The following is a 25,190-nucleotide window of genomic DNA, read 5'->3' as shown; positions in this document are numbered from 1 at the left end:
ACCTGTAGAAGTCGACGACTTTCTAAGGATAATTAAATATTAATTAAAAATATAAACAATCTTGTTAGATTAGTATTTAAACCAAACTCTTAAGGATAGACGCCGATCTTGCAAAGGTAATATTGCAAAGACTTAATCCCTTACTTATCATGCTATATCAGATCTGATCGATCTGTTATCAGATCAGTGTGATTAATAAGTTACAGATTTAACATGGTCCTCCTTGTCTACCAGATCTGCTGAGTGACAGTGATGTGGAGAATATATACAAAATAGTGGCGTAAATTTTGTGGGATAGTCATGACACCACCACATTTTTTGCATCCAGTTTGGGCCCAAAGGGTCTATCTTGCAAAATTCTTCTTTGGATAAGGTGTCGCTCTTGTTCATTGCCAATAAATAGCTATATGCATTTCCCTAATTTCATTGTGACATTAATGCGATCACTATCAAGAGCAGATCTTAAAAAGATTTACTTAAGCCATCACCACATTTATTTGCTGCACAGCAACACCTACACCAGGTTTAGGTTGAACACCGTCAAAATCCACAGCTCACATTCTTCTCTCTGACTCCATTATGATCCCTAGTTGCTGCTACTCCATCTAAGCAGAATATAAGGTCTGCTTTCCATTTGCGTCAGAGCTAGTTTGGTGCATTGTGCCTTGTTTGGCACCTTTCTTTTTTGTTGCCTCACAAGATACTCTCACCTTAAGCAAGCAAAGAAAACCTAAAATTACTGGAAAGTTTTGGCTTGGAAGTATATAAGCTGGTTGGTAAAGCATATATAAAATTGTAAAGGAAAGTTGAATTTCTTAGCGGCTGTTCTTTGGTTTACATCATCACCAGAGTTCCTCTTTTATCTTTGGCTAAATAAAGAGACTATAATTTTAAGAAAAATGAGAATGACATAGTCCCTTGTTGAGAGTTTAACTCTAGGCACCATATACTTATCTAATTGTTGTTATCCCACGGACTATAGACCTTCATCTCCTTGAGGTAGATACATATATACCAACCAGGATTTGAAGAAAAATGAGAACGATACAGTTCCTTGTTGAGGGTTTAAATCTAAGCACTATATATTTATCTAATCATCATTTTCCCACGGACTATACACCTTCATCTCCTTGAGATAGATACAATATACCAACCAGGTTTTAAGCAAAAGGAGAACGACATAGTTCCTTATTGAGGGTTTAAATCTAAGCACCATATATTTATCTAATTGTTGTTTTCCCATGAACTATAGACCTTCACCTTGTTGAGGTAGATACATAAATACAAACCAGACATGCAAATGCTCTGCTGAACCTAACCTAGAGGACACATGCTGTTGGAGATTAACATAATGCTGATGAATTTCCAAGATAACAAGGGAAATAAATTGCATTGTCTGGCATTTGTATAAAATATAGGGACAGAAATTGCAATAGATATCAGCCTATGTTATTGGGCACTGCTGGTGAAGCTTGGCTCATGCTATGGTACATTTTGGGTGTAGCCTTGAGTATGGCTTGGGTTACCAGGTTCGCTGTGGGTCCTTGTGTGAAGGACTGACAGTGAACCTGAGCACCCAGGAAGTGCCAAGGGCTGTACCCAAGCATAGTTTCATATATATTTTTTTGGTTGGTAACAAGTAATTTTTGACTGGAGCTATGAACCAGTGAGGCCACAAACCGGGGGACTTCATCCCCTTGAAACCAACAGCCCAGACACGTGACTACAAAAACCCAGCAGGGACACTGAGCCCGAGGGGCACAAGAGACACATTCCCAACGTGGGTTTGGCACAAGGTCAGTGAACACTCCAAGCCCAGCGAGGGTCTGACTGCTGGATTGACATGAACACCATTATCTGGATCTTCAAGCGCAACTATTCTTGGCACAGTGCACTTCCTGGTCAGCGATTTCTTCCGAGTCCTGTGACTGTTATGCTGAACGACAACTCCTTCCGACTCCTGTCCCCAGCTTTCATCAGTTTAACTCCGAGTGCAATTCCTGCCGAATGACAATTCCTTCGGACTCCTGTGCCCAACATACACCATCTAGCTTGAGTGCAATTCTTGTGGTTCAAACATTGAACTTCTCTATTCCAAGGGCTCACAGCGGTTGCTGCATTATGAGCTCATGTTCAGCAGAGTTTCATATATTAAACCTTGGTTTTAATCTAAATCATTTTGGTTAATGATGTGTCATTTATCCTTCCAGTCTCAGTTTTATCATAACTTTGGGACAGCATTTTATGTCAAAATATGCTGCAAGCAAGCAATTGTATATCATTTAACTTGCATTTATGAGTTGTACCTGTGAATATGGGTTTAGTAAATTTTATTTCAGCATTTTGTTTTAAAAAAAGAGGTGTGATTGCTTTTGACGTGGAGCTATGAACCATTGAGGCCACAAATGGGGGACCTCATCCCCGATAGGATTTGAACCTTGATGGAAAGAACATCACAACAACTTAACCATCACAACATGTCACTGTTGGCAAATTTTATATTAGCATAAATGGGATTGATTTCAATGGATTTACATTATGTATATGTAGCAGCTGTTTGTTTATGTTTTGTGAAATCACATTCCTTGTATGTTAATGATTTTGCATTTTGTCAAATGTTTGGAAAATGAAATTGTTCCAAATTTGTTGATGTTGGCTTGTGGCTGTTTCTTTTCTCTAAAACTTGTCAAAAGAATATTTGAACTCACAAAAATCGCTTAATGGGGTGAAAAATTGTTTTAGCCGAGCAAAGTTGAAAACTTGATGTGAATTTTACATTTCAGGCACATGGATTCACAGGTATTTTTTGGTTTTTCGTTGAGGACTGGCAGCAACTTAGGGCATGAAAATATGGAAGATTTCTTGGATTTTATATCAGTCACTCTCAAATGACTTCATATTGAAAATCGAAAAATTTCATCTCATTCACTTTCAAACAACTGTATTCCAAAAATTGCAGAAAATGCATTTGTGTAATTTGTGTGTAACTTTAAACAACCAGCATGCTAGTTTCAAAATTTTCCAACAATTTTAAGATTTCATCATAATTTTTGCTAAATTCCTTTCTATGCAGGGTGTGATTTTCACAATTTATTATCCTTTGATTCCAATCTATGTTGAAGCTCACTAGTGTTTAAAACTTGAAAGTGGAAGTGTTTCAAAGTTATACTTAAGCCTGTAAGTCTATGACCAATTTTAATTAAACGAATTGTAGGCAAGAATTTATACAATTGTATCTATAAAAATTCAAACCTATTGGTCGATTAAACTCGTAATATGAAGAAAATTTCAATTACATGACTTACAGGCTTGAATTCTTCACAATTATAATTGTGAAAGTTCAAGCTACAGGTTTTTTAAACTTGCAGTATGAATAAACCTCAAAACATCTCCACATCTAACATTTTATTTATCTTCGGATCAACACGTTTTGGGTTCAACATAGAAATTATTTATCTGTTATGTTCTCTTGGCTCCTATTGGCACTATGTATGGTAGGAATGCAAAGAAAATATGAATATGACATTAGAAAAGTGAAAACTCTGGTAATCTTGTACTATAGTACTCTGCACATTTCCAGACAGATGTAGACTGGAATGGGGAATTTGTTTAATGCAGGAATTCTTTTATTGATATTGAAACTTGAAGTTCACACGTATTCGAAGATCGAACCCTTTTGGTCTGTGCTATGAACTAAACTTTAATTTTGATAAATATAGCATGGAAAACAGTAATTTGTTAATATAGAAGTTGTAAAGTTTCTGCAAATTCTGTATCCTTTGAGTCAGACTTTTACTTCAGTCCTTGATAGTTAAGAATGGTCTTCTAATAATCTGAATATTGAGGAAGTTCACACTTATATATCTGATCCGAAATTATCTACTTCTGCAATATATCAGTATGATTATATTGCTCGAGGATATAGCCTTGATTGTGTAATATGTGAAGAATACTGAACTTCTCTAATGCTGATACAATAAGGAACAATCAACCTTGAGTGAATGGGAGTATTTCTAATTACAGGATATTGATACTTAGAGGAGCAGACTGAATTGTTACTGTGTGTCCTCTAACTGCACCGATAAACTCCCTAATATCCTTGCAAAAGGGTATGTCCCTCAAAGGGACATATCCCTTCCTAAACTAGCATAAACTAATTTTCCTATAAGTCGGCGATCTGAAATATAAACACAATAACATCTAACTAACAATGTGTTAGATTATAATGTTACTTCTTGAGAAGTCGCCAGCTCCCAAGGAAAATATATAATCTAATGCCAGCCTAATGATATATTAGGGTAAGAAGGTCTAGTGCGGTTGCACTCTAAGACTTGTATATTATCAGGTTAAATACTTAACACTCCCTCTTAACCTGCTAATCATACAGAGAGATATCATATCTAGCAACATCAATATAGATGAATAAGCAAGAATTAATACTATATGTCCGTCTGAATCTTCTTAGTATGTGTTATCATAGAACACATGATACAATGTCATAATACTAAGCCTGTGATATGACAAATCACTGCTACTAGTGATAATATACAGGATAAATCTGAAGAGCAATTTAATCTCTTCATTTATCCAAGTTGTGATTCATAGAAATTGGTATTTCTATATCACAACAAGATCCTGAGTTTAAGATCTACCAAAATATAGGATAAACCCGGAGAATACTAAGATTACTCCTTTATCCAATTTGTGACTCATGAACATAGCAATGTCAACATCACAATACGATCTAAAACTCATCTAGATCTTACACTAAAACTCTATTGTTTAGTACATTATCTAAGAGATCGTCATCTCTCATAATGCGTTTTATACAAGTGTTCATTATTTCAGAGATCGTCACCTCTTTAATAATGAATACAAATGGTGGAGCCCATAACAATCAATAGCCTGATAAAATAAAATTATTTTATTAATAATTAAGAGTACAAATAGATTACAACTCAACCATACCAAGTCTCCTCTTGAAGTCTTCTGTCTTTACTCTAGAGAGAGGTTTGGTGAGTATGTCTGTTGTCTGATTTGCAGTGCAAATGTATTCTAATTTTACAGAATTCCTGTCTACCATATCTCTTACATAATGGTAAGGAATTTCAATATGCTTGGACCTGCCATGGAACATTGGATTCACTAAAAGCTTGATGGAGCTCTAATTATCACAATGAATAATTGTGGGATTCATGGCTTGCCCAAATAACCCTACAAGTAACTTCCTTAGCTACGCTACTTCTCGAGAGACCATTGTTGCTGCAATGTATTCGGCTTTTGTGGAGCTCTGGGCTACTGAAGATTGCTTTCTGCATATCCAAGATATCATAGCTGATCCCAAATTGAAACATCTTGAATTACTTTTTCTGTCTTTAACACTTCCACCCCAATCTGAGTCGGTGAATCCATGCAAATCTAAGGCAACTTTCTCGTATTCGAGTCCAAAATTAAGAGTGCCTTGTAAATATCTCATAATGTGTTTAACCGCAACTAGGTGAATCTCCTTTAGTTCACACATAAACTGACTTAAAGCATTAACTGCATAGCAAATATCCGGTCTTGTATTTACTAAGTACATAAGGGACCCAATCATCTGTCTGTAGAGAGTAGAATCTACGGAAGGTGATTCTGCTGCTGCTTCCTTAAGTTTATGTAGATTAGTCTCCATTGGAGAAGACATAAGTTTGCAATTCCACATTCCAAATTTCTTTAAAACGTCTGATGTATACTTCCCTTGATTAGGTATGATACTGTTAGAATTTTGCCATATTTCTAGTCCTAGGAAGTAATGAAGGAGTCCCAAATCTTTCATCTCGAATTCTCTAGTTAGATCTTTCTTGCATTGATCTATGAGATGATTATCACTTGTTATTTGTAGATCATCAACATACAATATCAGAATTGCCATATCATTTTTATCTCATTTATAGTATAAATTGGGATCGGCTTCATTCTTGGAGAATCCTAAGCCAATGAGATACTTATCAATTCTTTCATCCCAGGCCCTGGGAGCCTATTTAAGCCCATAGAGAGCTATCTTGAGATTGCAAACAAAAGCGTTCGGATCATGAGTTTCAAATCCTTCAGGTTGCTCTAGATATACTTCTAAAATCTTTCTATTTAGGAATGTTGTTTTCACATCTATCTGATGTACCTTCCATCCCTTTGCTATGGCAATTGCTAAGACTTCTCTTACGGAGGTATATCTGGCAATAGGAGCAAAGGTTTTTTCATAATCAATTCCTTCTTTTTGAGAAAATCCTCTGGCTACAAATTTGGCTTTATACTTCGCAATACTACCATCGACAGCATGCTTTATTTTAAATATCCACTTGGAAGAAACATAATTTTTTCCTTTAGGTCTTGGAACAATTTCCCAAACATCATTTTTCATAATAGATTGGTATTCATCTATCATAGCTTCTTTCCAAGTTGTATGTTTAATAGCATCAGAAGGATTGGTTGGTTCTGTTTTGGATAAATCACTTATGTTTGCTGTATAACTAGAGAATCTTTTAGGTCTTTTGCTTTTTCTGACTGTTTCGGAAGGTGCACCAAAGTCTTGAGTTGCTTCAACTGTTTTGATGGCTCAAAGTGGTCTTTTCTTTGATTTTTCTTCAAGGTTCATATTTTGAATTTCATCTCCGATTTCTTCTAAGTTCTCCCTCTAGGATTTAGTTTCATCATTTCTTTCAGAACTAGATAAAGGAGAAGGTTCATCAGAACTTATGGCTCTTTGAATACAAGATCTTCTTCAAAGATTTCATTCCTACTAAGTTTAATACCATAGTTACACCACCCTGGGGGACGGGGGGATGGCGAAACGGGGGGACAAGTTTCCGGGACGAGGGGACAGAGGGGCCTTAATTTGGGGACGGTGGGGGGACGGTGGGGGGACGGCGGCAAGGGACAAGAGGGGTGTATATATCTATGCATATGGTATTTAAAAATGTTAGTTATGAAAATATGTATTGCAATATAGGATGTAAAGATGTAAAAGAGTGAATACTTGAAACATTGCATTGAATTGGAACATCGAACATTAAACATAAATAGTTGAATTTGCAAATAGTGAATAGCAGGATGTCCCCCATCCTCGGTGGAGGTGGTGGAATCTAGTGGCACCGTTGGGGACGGGGAGACAGAGTCCCCAAGTCTCCGGTGCGTTGAAGTCTCCGAGACGTCGGGCAAAAAGGGGGGGGACGCGTCCCCGTGTTACTATGTTTAATACTCTTCTGTCCAGGTATGAAAATCCTACATGCCTTAAATGTTTCACTATACCCTACAAAAATACCTTTTCTCCCAGAGGGTTCTAACTTGGTTCTCTTTTCTTTTGGAACATGGATATATACATGACACTCAAAAATTCTATGATGACTTATATTGGGTTTTACTTTAGTAAATACTTCTTCAGGAGTTTTATCTTTAAGATAGGAGTGAGGGCTTCTATTTTGAATATATACAGTAGTACAAGAGGCTTCTGTCCAAAGATAATATTCTCTTTTTTGATAAAAAATCATAGCTCTAGCAGCTTTTATAATTGTCCTATTCTTCCTTTCTACTACCCTGTTTTGTTCTGGATTATAAGGAACAATGTACTTCTCTTAATCCCTGATTCTTTACAAAACCTTTTAAACAAGTCTAAGGTATATTCTCCTTCGTTATTAGTTCTAAGGGTTTTAATTTTATGCCCTGAAAATTTTTTAGTTAATGTTTTGAATTCCTTAAATCTCTGTAGGATTTCTTCTGATTCTTTGCATTTTAAAAAATAAATCCATGTTTTCCAAGAGAAGTCATCTATGAACAAGATGTAATTCCAGAATCCTCCAAGAGAAGGAACAAACATAGGTCCACATAAATCTGAATGAATTAATTCTAGTACATTATTTGTTTTTCTAGTACTATTGTGAAAAGGACTTCTAGTGTTCTTACCCAAAGCACACCGTTTGCAAATACTTGAGTGGTCTTTATTTAGTTTAGGTAATCTAGTAACCATCTTCTCCATAGTTGATAAAGTTTTGAAATTTAGATGTCCTAATCTTCTGTGCCATATTTCATTTATATCTACGGCTTCATGAACTAAGGCTTGAATAGATCGACTAGATTCTGTGTTCAATTCATAAAAATATCCTTTTCTCTGACCAATTAACTTTGCTTTCTTGATAGAGTTCTTTGCCCAAGTTAATACGTTGCCATCCACGAATGCAACATTATGCACATCATCGTCAAGTGCTGTAATTAAGATTAGGTTTCTTTTAATTCTTGGTACATAGAGTACATCTTTAAGAAGAAGAGTATTTTTTGATTTTAGTTTCAAAGTACAATTTCCAATTCCTTCAACAGAGTGTGCTGAATTATCACCAATGGTAACTTCACCATTAACCTTCTCTGATAAAGAGTCTAGTGTTTCTTTGTATCCCATTATATGTCTAGAAGACCCACTATTAATTACCCATGCTTTATTTGAAATTTCATTTGATAGTGAGGAATACAAAACATGATTCTCAGGATCATAAGTATCTTCTTCCCTAATAACATTTTTACAGTTTGCTTGTTGTTTGGAATTTTCGGGACAATTAGTTCTGTAGTGTCCAAATATTTCACATTTGAAACACTTTATTTTAGATAGATCTTTCTTGGGTCTTTTGATTTCCCTTGTTCTTCTTGAAATGCTTCTTCTTGCCCTTGTAGGAGTTTGTATTAAGAACATGTAGTTCTTCATCTTCTATTTTCGGTTTCCCTCTTTTCTTTAGTTTTCTGGATTCCTCTTGAAGGCAATCGTTCTTAAGTCTGTTAAAGTCTGGAAAATTATCTCTTTCACTTATTCCTTGTGCAAATGTCTCCCATGAATCTGGCAATCCATCTATAGCCATTAGTGTTAATTCTGTGTCACTAATAGTGGTTCATATACTTGATAGTTCATCTCTAATGCCGGCAACTCTTAGGAAGTAAGAATTTATCGATTCTTCTTTCTTTATCTGAATGTGATTCAGTTACCTTTTTAGTGCAAGAACCCTAGTTGCATTGTTTACTTCATATGCATTTCGTAATGCATTCATCATATCAAGGCAGTTTGATGTTTTGTAAGCATAGGTATGATATCATTTTTTACTCCATCTAAAATGATTCGAATAGTTTTTCTATTTCCTCTGCTCCAGAGAGATTTGTGAGGTTCAACTGGAGGTTGTTTGGATGCTCCATCAACAAATTGTTTTACATCATTCTCTTCAAGAATCATCATGATTCTGAACTTCCAGGATTCAAAGTGTTCTTTCCCATCAAACCTATCCTTGGGTCTGATTGTGTATGCCATTGAAAATAGAAGATAGTTTGCTAGATATATATGAAGTCTGATAACTGAATTTTGCAGAGTCTAGGTTCGAGTATCAGAGCTCTGATACCATGTAAAGATTCTGCAAATTCTGTATCCTTTGAGTCAGACTTTTACTTCAGTCCTTGATAGTTAAGAATGGTCTTCTAGTAATCTGAATATTGAGGAAGTTCACACTTATATATCTGATCCGAAATTATCTACTTCTGCAATATATCAGTATGATGATATTGCTTGAGGATATAGCCTTGATTGTGTAATATGTGAAGAACACTGAGCTTCTCTAATGCCGATACAATAAGGAACAATCAACCTTGAGTGAATGGGAGTATTTCTGATTACAGGATATTGATACTTAGAGGAGCAGACTGAATTGTTACTTTGTGTCCTCTAATTGCACCGATAACCTCCCCATATATCCTTGCTAAAGGGTATGTCCCTCAAAGGGACATATCCCATATTAGGGTAAGAAGGTCTAGTGCGGTCTGCACTTTAAGACTTGTATATTATCAGGTTAAATACTTAACAAGAGTGAGAAAACAATTTTTGTTGATGAAATTCAAGTTATGTACCCTTAAATATTTAGTTGTTTTTCTGGATTAACTGTGTGATTTTTTTCATGATCAACGTTTCGGATCATATGACATGATCCATCATCAGTATGAAGCAATAGATAGAGAAAAATAAAAATGAGTCTTAACCCTTAAATACTTTGAATATAGAGTGAGAGGATTGTTTTCTCACTTTTTTTTTTCTCAAAATTCTATCCCAAAGATTTAGAAACCATATTAATTCTGAAACATGTCAATCTAATGGTGTTGGTATTAAACCCCATATTGTATTCTGGTGAATATTATCTTGATTAATATGATTGAAAAATTCTACTATGATTCACCAACACGAAAGAATTCAAGTATAAATTACCATCGCTATGATGAATTATAATTGCCTTTGAAACCTTGGATATATCTGGTTTGCTTAAAATACAATGTTATCATCATGCATTATCTTGCTGCAAATAACGATTGAATTATGGACAACTTTGGAAATGTAAATGGACTAGAGGATGTAAATTGTTTGCAATTGGACACCTTTGAAGAGGATCATATGATTAATATTATTCCAATGATTATTGATTGAAAATTAGATTAGATGAAAGACATTACTGACGTCAAGTCTCCTTACTGTACTTGATGAAATGCAATGAATAATATTGTTCAAAACTGCTGTTTCTGCCTTCAGTCTTTGTATTGTTATTTAAAAACTTATTCTTCCCCCAAGTGTTCAATACACTATAAATGATTATCATTGTTTGAGAAAGTTGTGACAAGGGTGAGGCCTTTTAATGTCCAGTGCTCTTGTCTCTAGGAGAACTACACCTAAAAGTACCAGTCATGGCTATCACCTTAAGTATATTTGTTCACACATAGGTGCATGACTGTATATGTAAATATTTTTGAATTTTCATTTCAATCATTGTCAGCCTGTTTAGTTTCACTATTGTAAATTGTTTTTTCTTACCTCTTCTTGTTTCTGTTTGCAGAGTTTTTTGTTTGTAAGTGTTATTGGCAGGCCTTGCACATGTAAAAATGTTTTCTATTTTAAGGCATTGTTGTTTTTAAATTTGCAGGCTTCACTGGCCACCTTTTTACAATTAACTTGACTAGGGTTGAGGGTTATTTTGTAGCTTTTCTTATGAGTCAGTTTTTACCATATCTCCAGTTGAGAGTATAAACAAAAGAACTTATAGTAATTTTTATTTTCTTGCATTTACTAAAATGCAACTTGGTCTCTGTTACATGATGAAGTCCTAACAGGTCTAATGTGTCTTAAAGATATTGGGAAGTCATTCTTTATTATATCATGTTGGTTGCTCTTTAGAATGTAGGGAACCATAGTCTGCTTACCTCTTAAATTCAGCTATAAGTTTGTCAGTCCTATATTGATTGCTTTACATAGGTTTCCTCAAATAATACTGTCTGACTTTTTAATTATTGGACTTCAATGAAAATTTTAATACATTGTTTATCCCTTGTTTAAAGGAGGAAAGCTTGAAGAGTAAAAAAATTGAATCAGTACTGGGATCTTGCTAGGCCGGATGTTAGTAGTTCTAAAATTAATTTTGGGAAATATAGAAAGAAAAGTGCTAATACATACAATTATTGCTTTTTTCTGTTTTTCCCTTAATTATTATGGCTGCATTGCTGATTGCATTTTATTTCTCAAGTCAGATATACTAATTAACTTCTTTCTACCTGCCATTATTTATGGAAGCAATGCAATTCTTAACTCTCAAGTTTCATCTTGGAGATTTTTGCTGAAATTTCGAATAGGAAGGGAGGTTTTGATCTTTTTCGGAAATAATGTATCTATAGCAAGCACTGGCCAATTGAGGTTAGTTTGGTGTAACAAGATTTTCAATGTTGTTAGTAAATAGACACCATGTGTCCATACAGGATGGGGCAGGAAGGATTGGTAAGATGCTCTTTGCACGTCAGGGTAAAAAGTTTGATTCGGATCTGAAGCAGGTATGGTGAAACTCTTATTAAATTTCTGATCATCCCTCTAATATAAATTGCTTTAGATTCCTTTTTCTGGGACACAATTTTTGCATACGTGATACTTGTGACTAGCACTTGACTGTATACTTGATCATTGTATAGAATGCATATTCTGATATTCAGCATTACATTCTATATTACAGCTTCGCTTTACCAGTGACCTCTTTATGGAATTTGGTGCTGCAGTGGAGTTGGCTACGGCAGCAGCTCCCCATTTGTTTTTGCCATTTGCCTGTGCTGCTAATGTGGCTAAGGTAAGTTTGTAATTTGAAACTTTGAATATCTTATATTCAAATTTGGAGTTATCATTCTTTACTTTGGAGCAACTTGAAATAAGTGAGATACTGCAGAATATTGCTGCTGTGACTTCCACATCAACACGCTCTCATATATATAGAGCTTTTGCCCAAGGAGAAAACATTGGAGATGTGACAGCTAAAGGAGAATGCATTAGCAATATTGCAGATTTGGTGAGTTATCATGTCTCATTTCTCTTTTCAGCATATTTAGCATAATAAACTCAATTCACATTATATCAAATGTTTAAAGTATTATGTTATGTCCCCTTTCTAGCGACATAACTTCTACCGGGGATTTGCCTATCATTGACTCTCGTAGGCAAATGATTTTGGAGAGAGAGTCATTCTGTTGCTAGATGATTACATTCTTGCTCTCGGAAAGTTATAATCCAGTAAGTGGGGCCTACTTGTTCTAATGACGAATTGAGATTATACTTTTAACTTTATAAAGTTATTTATTTAATTTTATAAAGTTAATTAATAATAAAATACATTATAATAAGTTCTTATAACAAGTTGTTCTAGAAGCTTCCAGCGACTTCTCAAAAAGTAAATAAATAGAGGGCAGGGGGCACCCATTTGAAGCAAGCGGTTTGTGGATTCGACAGCTATTTCAGTTGGAGCAATTTGTAGTCATTTGGTCTGCAAATTCTCAATTTATCTTTGGGAATGAAAACTCCCATCGATAAGCAATTCTGAGGGTGTGAAATATGACTTGAATTATTGCAATCTGGAAGTGATATTTCAGTCACTTCAGCAGGGCAGAAAACTGGGGCCTGAAGGCCAGTTCTAAAGGTTCAGTTCAGTGGAGACTATTAACAACGAAGATTTGCTTGAAGGAGGAAATCGGGGCTTATGAAGAATTTCTTCATACAAAAATCGTAGCAGCAGAGACACTCAAAACGTTTTTGCAGGAGCTCATATTAGCGCCTATATTCCATAGAAATTGTGGCACCTCATCCCTGGAAAGTCAAGCCGTAGGAATTGAGTGGAAACAAGAATTTAGAAGTGATTAAAATTATCTATCCTTCTCACAGAGCAAATCGTGGGCCGATTTATAGACTTAACTTTCAGAATCGTCATCGGCAAAGGGCAGAAAATATATTATAATCTTTCCTAAATCGTTCCAAATTGCATGCAAACGCCAGACGGATTCAGTAACATCGGTTGGGCAAGGATTGCAAATTATCGCAAGCCTGGAAGAATTCGCTTGGTAGTTCGGGCATCAACAATTTTTGGGCGTCGGGTTAAGGCTCCAGAGCTAGGTCGGGAGGCGGCTTGGATTAATCCATCTTCACCGCAGGGAAACATTGAATCCAAAGTTTGCATTTCAACAGACGAATTTAATAATTAGACTCTTGGGTGACTCGCGGGATAGCTGGGGACGATTCTCAGACACCATTATGACTCAGCCGACCAGTTCGCCATTATAACTGGACTTGAGACGGCATTCAGCACGATTTTCGATAGGGACAAACCCAAATCCGTCAGTAACTCATCAGCAGGTTTGCAGTCAGACTTGAAGGAGTGCATTCGTGCCTATGATAATTCATTGGAAAACCTCAGGTTCTTGCTGTTAATCTCATTGTATGAAAACAAAGTATGGACATTGTTATTCATTTAGCTTTTTGATATTACCATTGAAGTGTCACAGATCTGTTTGTTCTCCTGAATATTGTCGTTTTTTTAAAAATTTATCAGTACACCTGTTATAGCTATTCTATAAGGAGGATCTGTTTGAGATTTAATAGTTACAATATTAAGACAAATTTGACATAAGCTCAGTATTAGGGTTTTAGGGGATCTTTATAATAAGGGTCATTTCAGTGGTATCAGAGCAGTATTCCTGCCATCCTGTTGGGTAGAACATCTTATGCAACCATATTCCAGATATTATACTCGCAGGAGAACAATACTTAAGGGCAGAGATATGGGTGAAAGACAGTCACAGAGTCCACCTAGATTTCCCAGAGTCGACGACGATGAAACCAGAGAGTTTTACAGAATCATGACTACCGGTCAGCAAGAAATAGCCCAGTCACTACAAGCTTTGACTACCATAATGGAAAGAGTTGTTCAGCCCAGGATTCAGGAACAAGGCAGAGGTACACCTGATCATGATAATAGAAGTGTGGCAGGCTCCCAGGGTGCTCCTAGGCGCAGATCATGGACAGCAAATAGGCCTACTCGTCCCACTTTCCTAAGGGAGGAGGCTCAGGAGATAGGAGAAGACGATCTGCCGGATGATTTTCAGGATGATCTCAGAGCTGCTACTGCAGAATGGCAGGCATTACCCCCACATGTTCGTGAACTATTGAACTTTGATCGCTATTTGAACCAAAGGAGAGAGCATATGAGGAGTAGCCGTCAGAATAGGTGGTCTAGAGGAGGTCATGATAGTGAGTTGCAGCGAGCTGTTAGCAAACTCACTTTACCATCTTTCGATGGTAGTGGTCAGATGACAACACAGGCTTGGGTTCATAAGTTGGATACATTCCTGGCATTGAGGCCTATGTCAGAAATAGATGCCATTAGATATGCCACCTTGCATTTGGAGGGAGCAGCTCATGATTGGTGGTCACACGGGATGGTTACGTTGCAGCACAGCCAGGTGACATCTTACCAAGACTTTGTGGATAGATTGGTTGAGCGTTTTGACAAGAAGGATTCAGAGATTTATTTCCGCGACCTCGCATAGTTAAGACAGTCAGGCAATTTGGAGGTTTATATTAGTGAATTTCAGAGGTTGTCAGTTATGGTACAGGATGTGTCTGAGAGACGATTGGTTATCTTATTCACAGAAGGATTGTCCGAACCCCTTAAGGGGTGGATTAAGGCATTTGATCCACCAACACTTCAGGAGGCCATGAGGAAAGCACGGAGTATGGAGCTGACAACACCTTCTAGCAGGTTAACTTCCAGGAGTACTACTTCTTTCAGAGACAATAAGAAGTTTGATAAAAATAAAGGGAAGAGTATTGAAAACAAAGGAAAATCTACTACACCCTTAGATGTAGAAGCATTAAATGACTTGCGCAGGAAGAAACTATGTTTTTATTGCAAAGGCCCATATGACAAGGACCATGATTGTCCTTTGAGACCTAAGGGAAAGGCCAATAGAGTTATGTGGGCATATTATGAAGGATCAGATTCTGACAGTATGGCAAATGAGGATGACCACAGTAGTTCAAAACCTGAAAAAGAAACAGGAAATTCAGAGCAAAATCAAGAAATTGAGTTACATTTACAGCAGGGGCGTTTGTCTAGTATTCAGTAGGAGGGATCTTTTAGATTACGTGGTGTTCTAGCAGGACAAAAGGTGATTACATTGGTTGATACAGGTGCTACACACAACTTCATTGATGCACGTCTGGTTGAGCGCCGTGGAATTAAGACAGAGGAGTTTGAGGGTCTCCGAGTACAGGTTGCTGATGGATACACTCTTAAGTGTAATAGAATGGTTAGAGACATGCCTTTACGTCTAAACAATTATGAGTTTAAAGCAGATTACCATGTGGTCAATATGGGCGACTTGGATATTGTTTTAGGTATGACATGGTTACGTTTATTGGGTGAAGTGACTTTCCGTCTCAAGGACATGGAGATCAAGTTTGAGGTAGATGGGAAGCAGCATGTGTTGAGAGCTATCAGGAATAGTGACATTCGAACCATTTCTCTCAGGCGATTGGAAAGATTGGTGAGGCATAATGATATTGAATGGGCAGCCACGTGTACTCTCATGCCCACAAAGGAGGAACAACAAAAGACAGAATATCATCCAGACATCCAGATATTGAGGGAAAAGTATAATAAGGTATTCAGTGATATTCCACTTGGTACACCACCTGATAGAGGGATTGAGCACATCATCGAATTAGAAGAGGGTGCTAAACCAGTTATGATTACTCCATACAGGCATCCAAAGAGGCTCAAAGATGAAATAGAAAAAACCATCAAGGAGCTTTTCGCAATGGGACACATTAGACCTAGTAAGTCTCCTTTTGCTTCTTCAGTAGTTTTGGTAAAAAAGAAAGATGGTTCTCTTCAGATGTGCATTGATTACAGAATGCTGAATAAGAAGACCATTAAGAATAGATATCCTATTCCACAGATTGATGAGCTGATAGATGAACTACATGGGGCACGCTACTTTAGTAAGATAGACTTGAGATCCGGGTACCACCAGATTAGAGTCAGAGAACAAGACATAGAGAAGACTGCCTTCAGATGTCATTGTGGACACTATGAGTTTGTAGTGATGCCATTCGGGTTAACCAATGCACCAGCTACTTTCCAATCCACCATGAATAAGGTCTTCCATCATCAGCTGAGGAAGTTTGTATTGGTTTTCTTTGATGATATCTTGGTATACAGTCAAACATGGCATGAGCATATGGAGCATTTAGAGACAGTACTGAAGACCTTGCAGGCAGAGTCCTTGTATGCCAAAGAATCCAAATGTGATTTGGGTATGACCGAGTTATTGTACTTAGGTCATATTATCAGTAGAGAAGGAGTACGGATGGATCCTGATAAGATTCGTGCTATTGTGGAATGGCCAATTCCTGAGAACCTGACCTACCTGAGAGGATTCCTTGGTTTATGTGGCTTCTATCGTAGATTTGTTTGCGGATATTCGCGACACGCGGCTCCTATGACAGATTTGCTCAAAAAAGGAGCTTTTGTTTGGACAGCAAAGGCACAGGCTTGTTTTGACAGATTTAAGGAGATCATGACTTCATGCCCGGTATTAGCATTGCCCGATTTCTCAAAGCCATTTGAACTTCAGTGTGACGCCTCAGGAGATGCTATTGGGGCTGTTTTGATGTAGGACAAACACCCTATTGCATATGAGAGCAGGAAACTCCGTGGGCCAGAAAGATCATTCAGCATCTACAATAAGGAGACGTTAGCTATTATGCACGCATTAGCTAAATTCAGGCAGTATCTAATAGGAGGTAAGTTTTGTATAAAAACTGACCACAACAGTTTGAGACATTTCCTTGGACAGAGAGATCTCAATGATAGACAGCAGAAATGGGTGAGTAAGCTGCAGGCATACAATTTTGATATATCATATGTTAAGGGCACTCAGAATGTTGTAGCAGACGCCTTGTCACGCAGGCCACACCTTAGTGCAATGATTGAGATCTCTGAAGATTGGAAGCCTTTGATTGTTGCAGAATACGCTAGAGACTCTTGGGCATCTGGGATAATTGATGGGACAATTGCTAACACCAGGTATTCATTAGTGGATGACTTGATCATTTATAAGAGCAAGATCTTTTTAGTACCAGGATCGAAGGTGAAATGGTCTATTATGCGAGCTCTTCATGATTCACCCATAGCTGGTCATCCCGGGTATTTTAAAACATATAGACAGGTGCGGGAACGGTTTACATGGAAAGGACTCAAGAAGGATGTATTGCGGTATGTTCGTGAGTGTCCTGTTTGTCAACAGAATAAACAGGAGCACACCTTCCCAGCAGGACTCCTACAGCCACTTCCCATCCCTAGACAAAAGTGGGAATGCATATCTATGGATTTCATTACAGGGTTGCCCAAGGCTCAGGGATGTGATTGCATTTATATAGTGGTGGATAGACTAACGAAATATGCTCACTTCTTTCCCATCACCACGACTTATACAGCAGTACAGGTAGCTGAGTTATTCTTCAGAGAGGTTCTCAGATTACATGGGATACCCCGTAGTGTTGGCAGTGACAGAGATAGTAGATTCTTGAGTCATTTTTGGCGGGAGGTGTTCCGATTATGTGGCACTGAGCTCACACCCAGTACTAGTTATCACCCGCAGATTGATGGTCAGATGGAAATAGTGAACAAGTAGGTAGAAGGCTACTTGAGAAATTACGTGGCTGATCAGCATAAGGCATGGGTGAGATGGATTTATTTGTGTGAATATTGCTATAACACCACTTTTCACATGTCTATTTAGATGACACCTTTCCGAGCATTATATGGGTATGATGCACTGAGTTTTATTGACTTGTTAATGGGTGATGTTCGGGTTCCACGCGCCGGGGAATTATTCAAGAAAGTAAGGACATTATTAATGCTCTCCGAGATAACATAGCTAGGGCACAAAATCAGTATAAGCAGTATGCAGATCAAAAGAGGACAGAGAGAAGCTTTGACGTTGGTGACATGGTCTACCTCATGCTTCAGCCATTTCGGCAATCTACTCTTAAAAGAAGTGGGTCAGAAAAGCTTAAGCCTAGATATTATGGACCTTTCAGGATCACCAGACGAATAGGGGAATTGGCTTATGAGCTTGAGCTTCCAGCAGATAGCAAAGTGTATAATGCGTTCCATGTGTCGCGCCTCAAAAAGGCGTTGGGACAGAATGTGGTACCTTCTGCAGTATTACCTCCCTTGGATGATGAAGGGAAATTGATCATAGTGCCGGAATTTATTTTGGAAAGCAGGGAAAAACAGCTCCACAGAAGGGTAATCAGAGAATATTTGGTTAAATGGAAGGATCTACCAGTTGAAGATGCCACTTGGGAAAATGAAACAATTTTGCAGCATCCAGCTTTAAGATTGCTTGAGGACAAGCAATTTCAGGAAGGGCGGACTGTCATGTCCCCTTTCTAGCGACATAACTTCTACCGGGGATTTGCCTATCATTGACTCTCGGAGGCAAATGATTTTGGAGAGAGAGTCATTCTGTTGCCAGATGATTACATTCTTGCTCTCGGAAAGTTATAATCCAGTAAGTGGGGCCTACTTGTTCTAATGACGAATTGAGATTATACTTTTAACTTTATAAAGTTATTTATTTAATTTTATAAAGTTAATTAATAATAAAATACATTATAATAAGTTCTTATAACAAGTTGTTCTAGAAGCTTCCAGCGACTTCTCAAAAAGTAAATAAATAGAGGGCAGGGGGCACCCATTTGAAGCAAGTGGTTTGTGGATTCGACTTCTATTTCAATTGGAGCAATTTGTAGTCATTTGGTCTGCAAATTCTCAATTTATCTTTGGGAATGAAAACTCCCATCGATAAGCAATTCTGAGGGTGTGAAATATGACTTGAATTATTGCAATCTGGAAGTGATATTTCAGTCACTTCAGCAGGGCAGAAAACTGGGGCCTGAAGGCCAGTTCTAAAGGTTCAGTTCAGTGGAGACTGTTAACAGCAAAGATTTGCTTGAAGGAGGAAACCGGGGCTTATGAAGAATTTCTTCATACAAAAATCATAGCAGCAGAGACACTCAAAACGCTTTTGCAGGAGCTCATATTAGCGCCTATATTCCATAGAAATTGTGGCACCTCATCCCTAGAAAGTCAAGCAGTAGGAATTGAGTGGAAACAGGAATTTAGAAGTGATTAAAATTTTCCATCCTTCTCACAGAGCAAATCGTGGGCCGATTTATAGACTTCAACTTTCAGAATCGTCATCGGGAAAGGGCAGAAAATATATTATAATCTTTCCTAAATCGTTCCAAATTGCATGCAAACGCCAGACGGATTCAGTAACATCGGTTGGGCAAGGATTGCAAATTATTGCAAGCTTGGAAGAATTCGCTTGGCAGTTCGAGCATCAACAATTTTTGGGCGTCGGGTTAAGGCTCCAGAGCTAGGTCGGGAGGCGGCTTGGATTAATCCATCTTCACCGTAGGGAAACATTGAATCCAAAGTTTGCATTTCAGGAGACGAATTTAATAATCAGACTCTTGGGTGACTCGCGGGATAGTTGGGGACGATTCTCAGACACCATTATGACTCAACCGACCAGTTCGCCATTATAACTGGACTTGAGATGGCATTCAGCACGATTTTCGACAGGGACAAACCCAAATCCGTCAGTAACTCATCAGCAGGTTTGCAGTCAGACTTGAAGGAGTGCATTCGTGCCTATGATAATTCATTGGAAAACCTCAGGTTCTTGCTGTTAATCTCATTGTATGAAAACAAAGTATGGACATTGTTATTCATTTAGCTTTTTGATATTACCATTGAAGTGTCACAGATCTGTTTGTTCTCCTGAATATTGTCGTTTTTTTTTAATTTATCAGTACACCTGTTATAGCTATTCTATAAGGAGGATCTGTTTGAGATTTAACAGTTACAATATTAAGACAAATTTGACATAAGCTCAGTATTAGGGTTTTTGGGGATCTTTATAATAAGGGTCATTTCATATTATACGATATATGCTGCAGTTTTGATGAGCTTACGTTAGGGTTTGTCTACTCATTCATGACATCTGCCAGCATTTTCAGTGATTGTCACTATGAATAATTCAATATTAGTAGCCTATTATGCAATGCTTCACTAACTCTATAACCCCCCACAGGATAGTTGTGGGATGGGGAGATCATCTACAAATCATGTGAGAAAGGGGGGATGTTTTAAAGGAGTACCATCTTTTCTTTTGGGTTAGATATTATGCAATAAATGCTATGGATTGAAGAGGGATATAGATTTTGTATCTCAGCTTCTTTTAACCGATTCCAAGGCAACCAGTAGCTGGGAAGAATTGATGGATTCCTGAAACAAATTTAGATAGGGAAGTTAAGATTAATTTTAAACATTGACTTTCTCCATGTGTTAGATATGATCATAGATTTTGCAAGTTGTCTTTTTAAACATTGGTTACATGATCTTAGGCTCCATTGTGGCCAAGTCATAATTCGTTCCTCTCATCGTGTTCTTTTGAACGTATGGATTTACAAAATTTTGTTCTTTGTATGAGACTTAAATATAAAGACATCCTGTATTTGAAACAAGAAATCATGTTGTGATTAGTAGAGATACTATTGTATTTTGAATTTTCTAAGGATCAGGGGATTGCTTGTGTGATTCTGTTTTAGACATCTAGATCACAAAGTTTTAGTGCTGTTTATCAGATAGGTTCAAAACTCATTTTGATCTATGAGGTGATCATTCAGCCTTCAAGTTTATTACTGGTTGTTCTATGAAGCACACTTTAGTTATGACTTATCTCACATACTTAGGATGGCAGCCATAGATGGAGTAGACATTGTGCTCTGTATACTTGTAGGTCATGGCATCTGTAGCTCCTTTATAGGACTTGTGCCAGATCTACTCATCCAAATGCTCAACTAGGGACATTGACTTGGTGAAGTTACTCCATCTCTTCCGGGAGGTCTTTGACTCTTTGGTTGTCCGTGTTTACAATTGAGAACTTCCTAGTAGAGCCTCTCAGATGTTGCCTCCTTGTAGATGACATCTCTGACAGGTTTGGACTAGATGAGCCCCTTCTATTGGATATTTGGAATATACTTGGTACTCCTCCACTGGAAGCTTCATGTTTCTAATTCTTACATTTCAGCTTTAATTATGTTAGGCCTTACAACCTTGTTATAGTTTGTATCAATGTGTATTGTATCTTGATTTATTAGTGATCTTTCCAATTAATATGAATTGGTACTAAGGTTAGATTTTTTTCTTTTCTGGGATCACTTTTGTAAAGCTGTGAACATTAATACCAATTTTTCCTTTGTCAAGAAGCTAAAATGCCCCCAAATGCCTAAACTATAAATATTAAATCCACATGAACACCATGTACATCACTTATGAATCAAGGTAAGTTGTTACCCAGTCTGATGTTAATTCTAATATTTTTTGTGTACTTGTGAACTAGAAGATTTGCATCTTTATGAATGAGTTTGCTGTCTACTTCTTGAAAGTGATTAGAGAAAGAGCAGGCATAGATTTAAATGGGTCCATGTTGTCTTTCTGTTCTAGTACACAAGTGTTATTGTAGTCCAATATATATAACTTACGTAGTTTTATTACATCTTTTCTCTATTTTGCAGTTGGGTACAGGACTCAGTGTCTACATCTCAAAACAAAATCCATCTTTGTTGGCCACTTTTGGTGTATTATCCTGTGGATACATTTTTTGTTCATATCGAGAGGTAAGCATGGTACAATTTATTGAAAGTAATGCCTGATTTCTATTGTCTTATAAAAGATTCTGTTGTTGAGGATTTGTAGCCTTTTTCAGGTAAAATCTGTTGTATTGAACTCTTTAAACAACACAAGATTTGCTGCAGCTGTAGAATCATTCCTTCAGACAGGTTTGTTGGGGTGCTGTAATTCTTTTTGTATTATTTATTTCCTGCCATTAAGAATCTTTTTTGAAACATAATCAGAGAATAAAGGAATGTTGGGCTTGAATTTCCACCATAAAGGAAATTTGAGCTTGGAGTTTGTTCATGTTCGATACTGCCAAGATTGACATAATTTCAACTTAATGATGAATAATTGAAGATAAAAGAAAGAATTAAGCAACAGTGAAAAATAGTAGCAAAATCCTGCCAAGAATTCACACATTTGGGATAACTTCTATTAAAGAATTTGGCAACAACTAGTATAAGAGCTATTAGATTTCCAGAATCCATAAGATATCTATATGTTGTTTTTGGATTCGATTGTGCAAGCATTTTTTATATCAACTTTTCGGATCACACTTTGTGATCATTTTCTTCTTATTCTCTCTATCATCCCAATGATGGATCATGTAGTGTGATCACAAATCACAAATATTAACGTAAAAAAATGCTAACATAATCAAATCCAGAAACACCATACAAGCGACTAGTTTTTCCCAGTCATGCAATGTGATGTTCAATTTTCATATTCAATACGTGGGATCCACTAGTCCTTTTACGTACTTATCAGTGGGTGAGGGATGATTGCTACTGGGGTGATTGTCCTCAATATTTGAATGAGTTTTGGACCATTCCAGGTCAGATAGAAGTCACACATCGTTCATTCAAACCCTTTGTTCTACTGTTTGATATGAGAAGTAGATATTTGCTTGATGATTAAAATATGACAACTAAGATCTGACAACTGTTGATTTGATCCAGTTGACTGTCCCAGATTATTACAATATCAGTATTTTAAGAGTTTTGGACAATTCCAGGTCAGATGGAGTCTACTCATCATTCATTCATTCCCTTTCTTCTGCTGTTTGCCGATACGAAGAGTAGATATTTGCTTGATGAGTGAACATCTGACAACTGTTGATTTGGTCCAGCTGGCTGACTCAGATTTTTACATTTCTTTGTAGGCCTTATGAATAATAGTGAAGCCTTTGATCAGGTGTTCATGGTTATGAGGTCAAAGGGAAATTTCTTTAATCTCCAAACAAGGGATACGAAGTGAAGAAGGTTTCCCTTTCATCAAGTGTGTAGTGATCCAATATGGTACTTGAGTTTCGATCTCCAATGAGTTGATGACTATTAGATCATCCAAATGGGATAAATAAGGGCTCTTGATCTGTGATTGGGATTTCACTGATATGGATTAAGCGTTAAAATAAGTTCAAAAAGGCGATCAAAGGCAGATCAATTCTTGAGATCTTGTGATCAAACTTGCCACAATGGGCCATCATTTCAATCCCCGATGTATTGACATCCATCAATCTAAAGACAGGTGTCATCCTATTCATTGATAAAGCTAAGCAAGCATTGCATTAATCTAAAACCATCAGTCTGAATAGGCAAATACTACTGATTCAAAATCTAATGGGGTATCTACTAGCCAAGCATATGAGAATTAATGCTTTTGTCATTGCTGTGTCTGCTCCTGAAATTGAATAAAGCTAAAAGCTAAAACTTAACCTAAATTGTTTGGCATTGCCTAAGTTATCCCTGTGATTTCAAGTTAGTTAATGTGAACAAGTTTGTGAGCCAAAGAAACTTAAGGAGCCGAATATTAACATCCAGAGATCTTACCATTAAATGTTTAGACCTGAATCATAATAAGGTGAGTTCTGGACCTTGAAATTGAATTTGCCCCATAATTCCAAATTGAAAGTTTGTTAAGAGTTCTGAATTTTCATAAGGTGATTGCAGTTTAGTTATGTAGCTTTCATTATTGCTGTAGAAAACATTATTGGGTCTTGGTTGTTATTTTTAATTTTGAAAATCCAGAGATTAAAAAATAAAAACCCTTGTATCTTAATTTGAATAGGAGATATTGGTCTTTGTTGTTGGTTGTAAATTTTGTTGGTGTGGTTGATTGTCCCTACATTCTTTGAAGTCATATCTGTGTCCTTGATTTGAACACCTAATTCTGCTTGTTTCTGTAAACCTAAAATCCTAGCCTTCTTAAAAGCATGGCGCTGAAAAAAGAATTGTCAGTCTAGGAGGAAACTGAAATCTCCATCATTTTGACCAAGAAATCGAGGGGTTTGTAGAGAAACAAAATGAGGAGAAACCCTGGAAATTCATTGATACACAAGAAGCAGGGGAAAGGCACTTGTGTGTAATATCTGGGAGTGTGACCTTAGGAAAATTTAATCCAGTAATTTCTACAAAAACTTGATTAGTATAACTTGGACAGCAGATAGATACTATGCTCATGAAAGGGTTGTTAAGGAGTGGCCAAATGTTCTACTGGTCTTGAATGCCCCTGTAATTATTAAGGCATTTGATCCGAAAACTGATGACCTAAAGATCGTGGATGATAAAGTCCTCAAATTCAAGTATTATGAAGATAAAGCTACATACAGGAATCAAGAGTTCCAAACGCACATTTATTACATGGACAGAAGGATGTGTCCTTATATGAGCATGATGGGTAGTTTGATATACCCTTTCAGGATAGACGCTCAATGAATACTTCCAGGTCACTTTTTCAGCTTTCTTCTGAGTTGTTTTCTTTGATAATGATCAATTGGGTGATCAATCTACAACAGGTTTGGTTTGGGAATTGCTACATTTTGTCAATCCAACTACATATGATTTTGGTTCTATGTGTCTTGTGAGATAGACAAGGAGCTTATACAGTCTAAAACTTCATGCGCTCCTAAATATTTCGGACAGTATTCATTGTACACATCAGAAAGCCTGGCCATCAGTTGGAGATCCATAGGAAGAAGACCTGTGCAGCTAGGGTGCATACAAATGTATAGGCACTACAATTTGCAGACTACTACAGATGTTGAGGATTACTTTGTTACACCATTATACAAAATGTTATTTTGTAAAG

General features: G+C 37.1%; 1 protein-coding gene across 3 annotated transcripts in view; it reads left to right on the top strand.

The window, feature by feature from the left end:
- The window catches only part of RUS6 (root UVB sensitive protein (Protein of unknown function, DUF647)), a 105,597-nt gene that overhangs the window by 66,955 nt on the left and 13,452 nt on the right, over positions 1-25,190 (top strand). For all 3 annotated transcript variants that reach the window (XR_016362463.1, XR_016362462.1, XM_089820925.1), the window contains exons 4-8: positions 11,791-11,862; positions 12,039-12,149; positions 12,246-12,365; positions 22,004-22,105; positions 22,195-22,267. Coding sequence is in view for 1 of the 3 variants with exons in the window: in XM_089820925.1 (XP_089677051.1) it covers positions 11,791-11,862; positions 12,039-12,149; positions 12,246-12,365; positions 22,004-22,105; positions 22,195-22,267 (478 nt within the window). In the remaining 2 variants the exon portion in view is untranslated. The remainder of the gene's footprint in view (positions 1-11,790; positions 11,863-12,038; positions 12,150-12,245; positions 12,366-22,003; positions 22,106-22,194; positions 22,268-25,190) is intronic.

Source organism: Cupressus sempervirens, chromosome 3 (assembly GCF_028749045.1).
Source record: "Cupressus sempervirens isolate cs-2001-9-10 chromosome 3, ASM2874904v1, whole genome shotgun sequence".
NCBI classification, from domain to species: Eukaryota; Viridiplantae; Streptophyta; class Pinopsida; order Cupressales; family Cupressaceae; genus Cupressus; species Cupressus sempervirens.
This window is presented reverse-complemented; position numbering and strand designations above follow the sequence as displayed.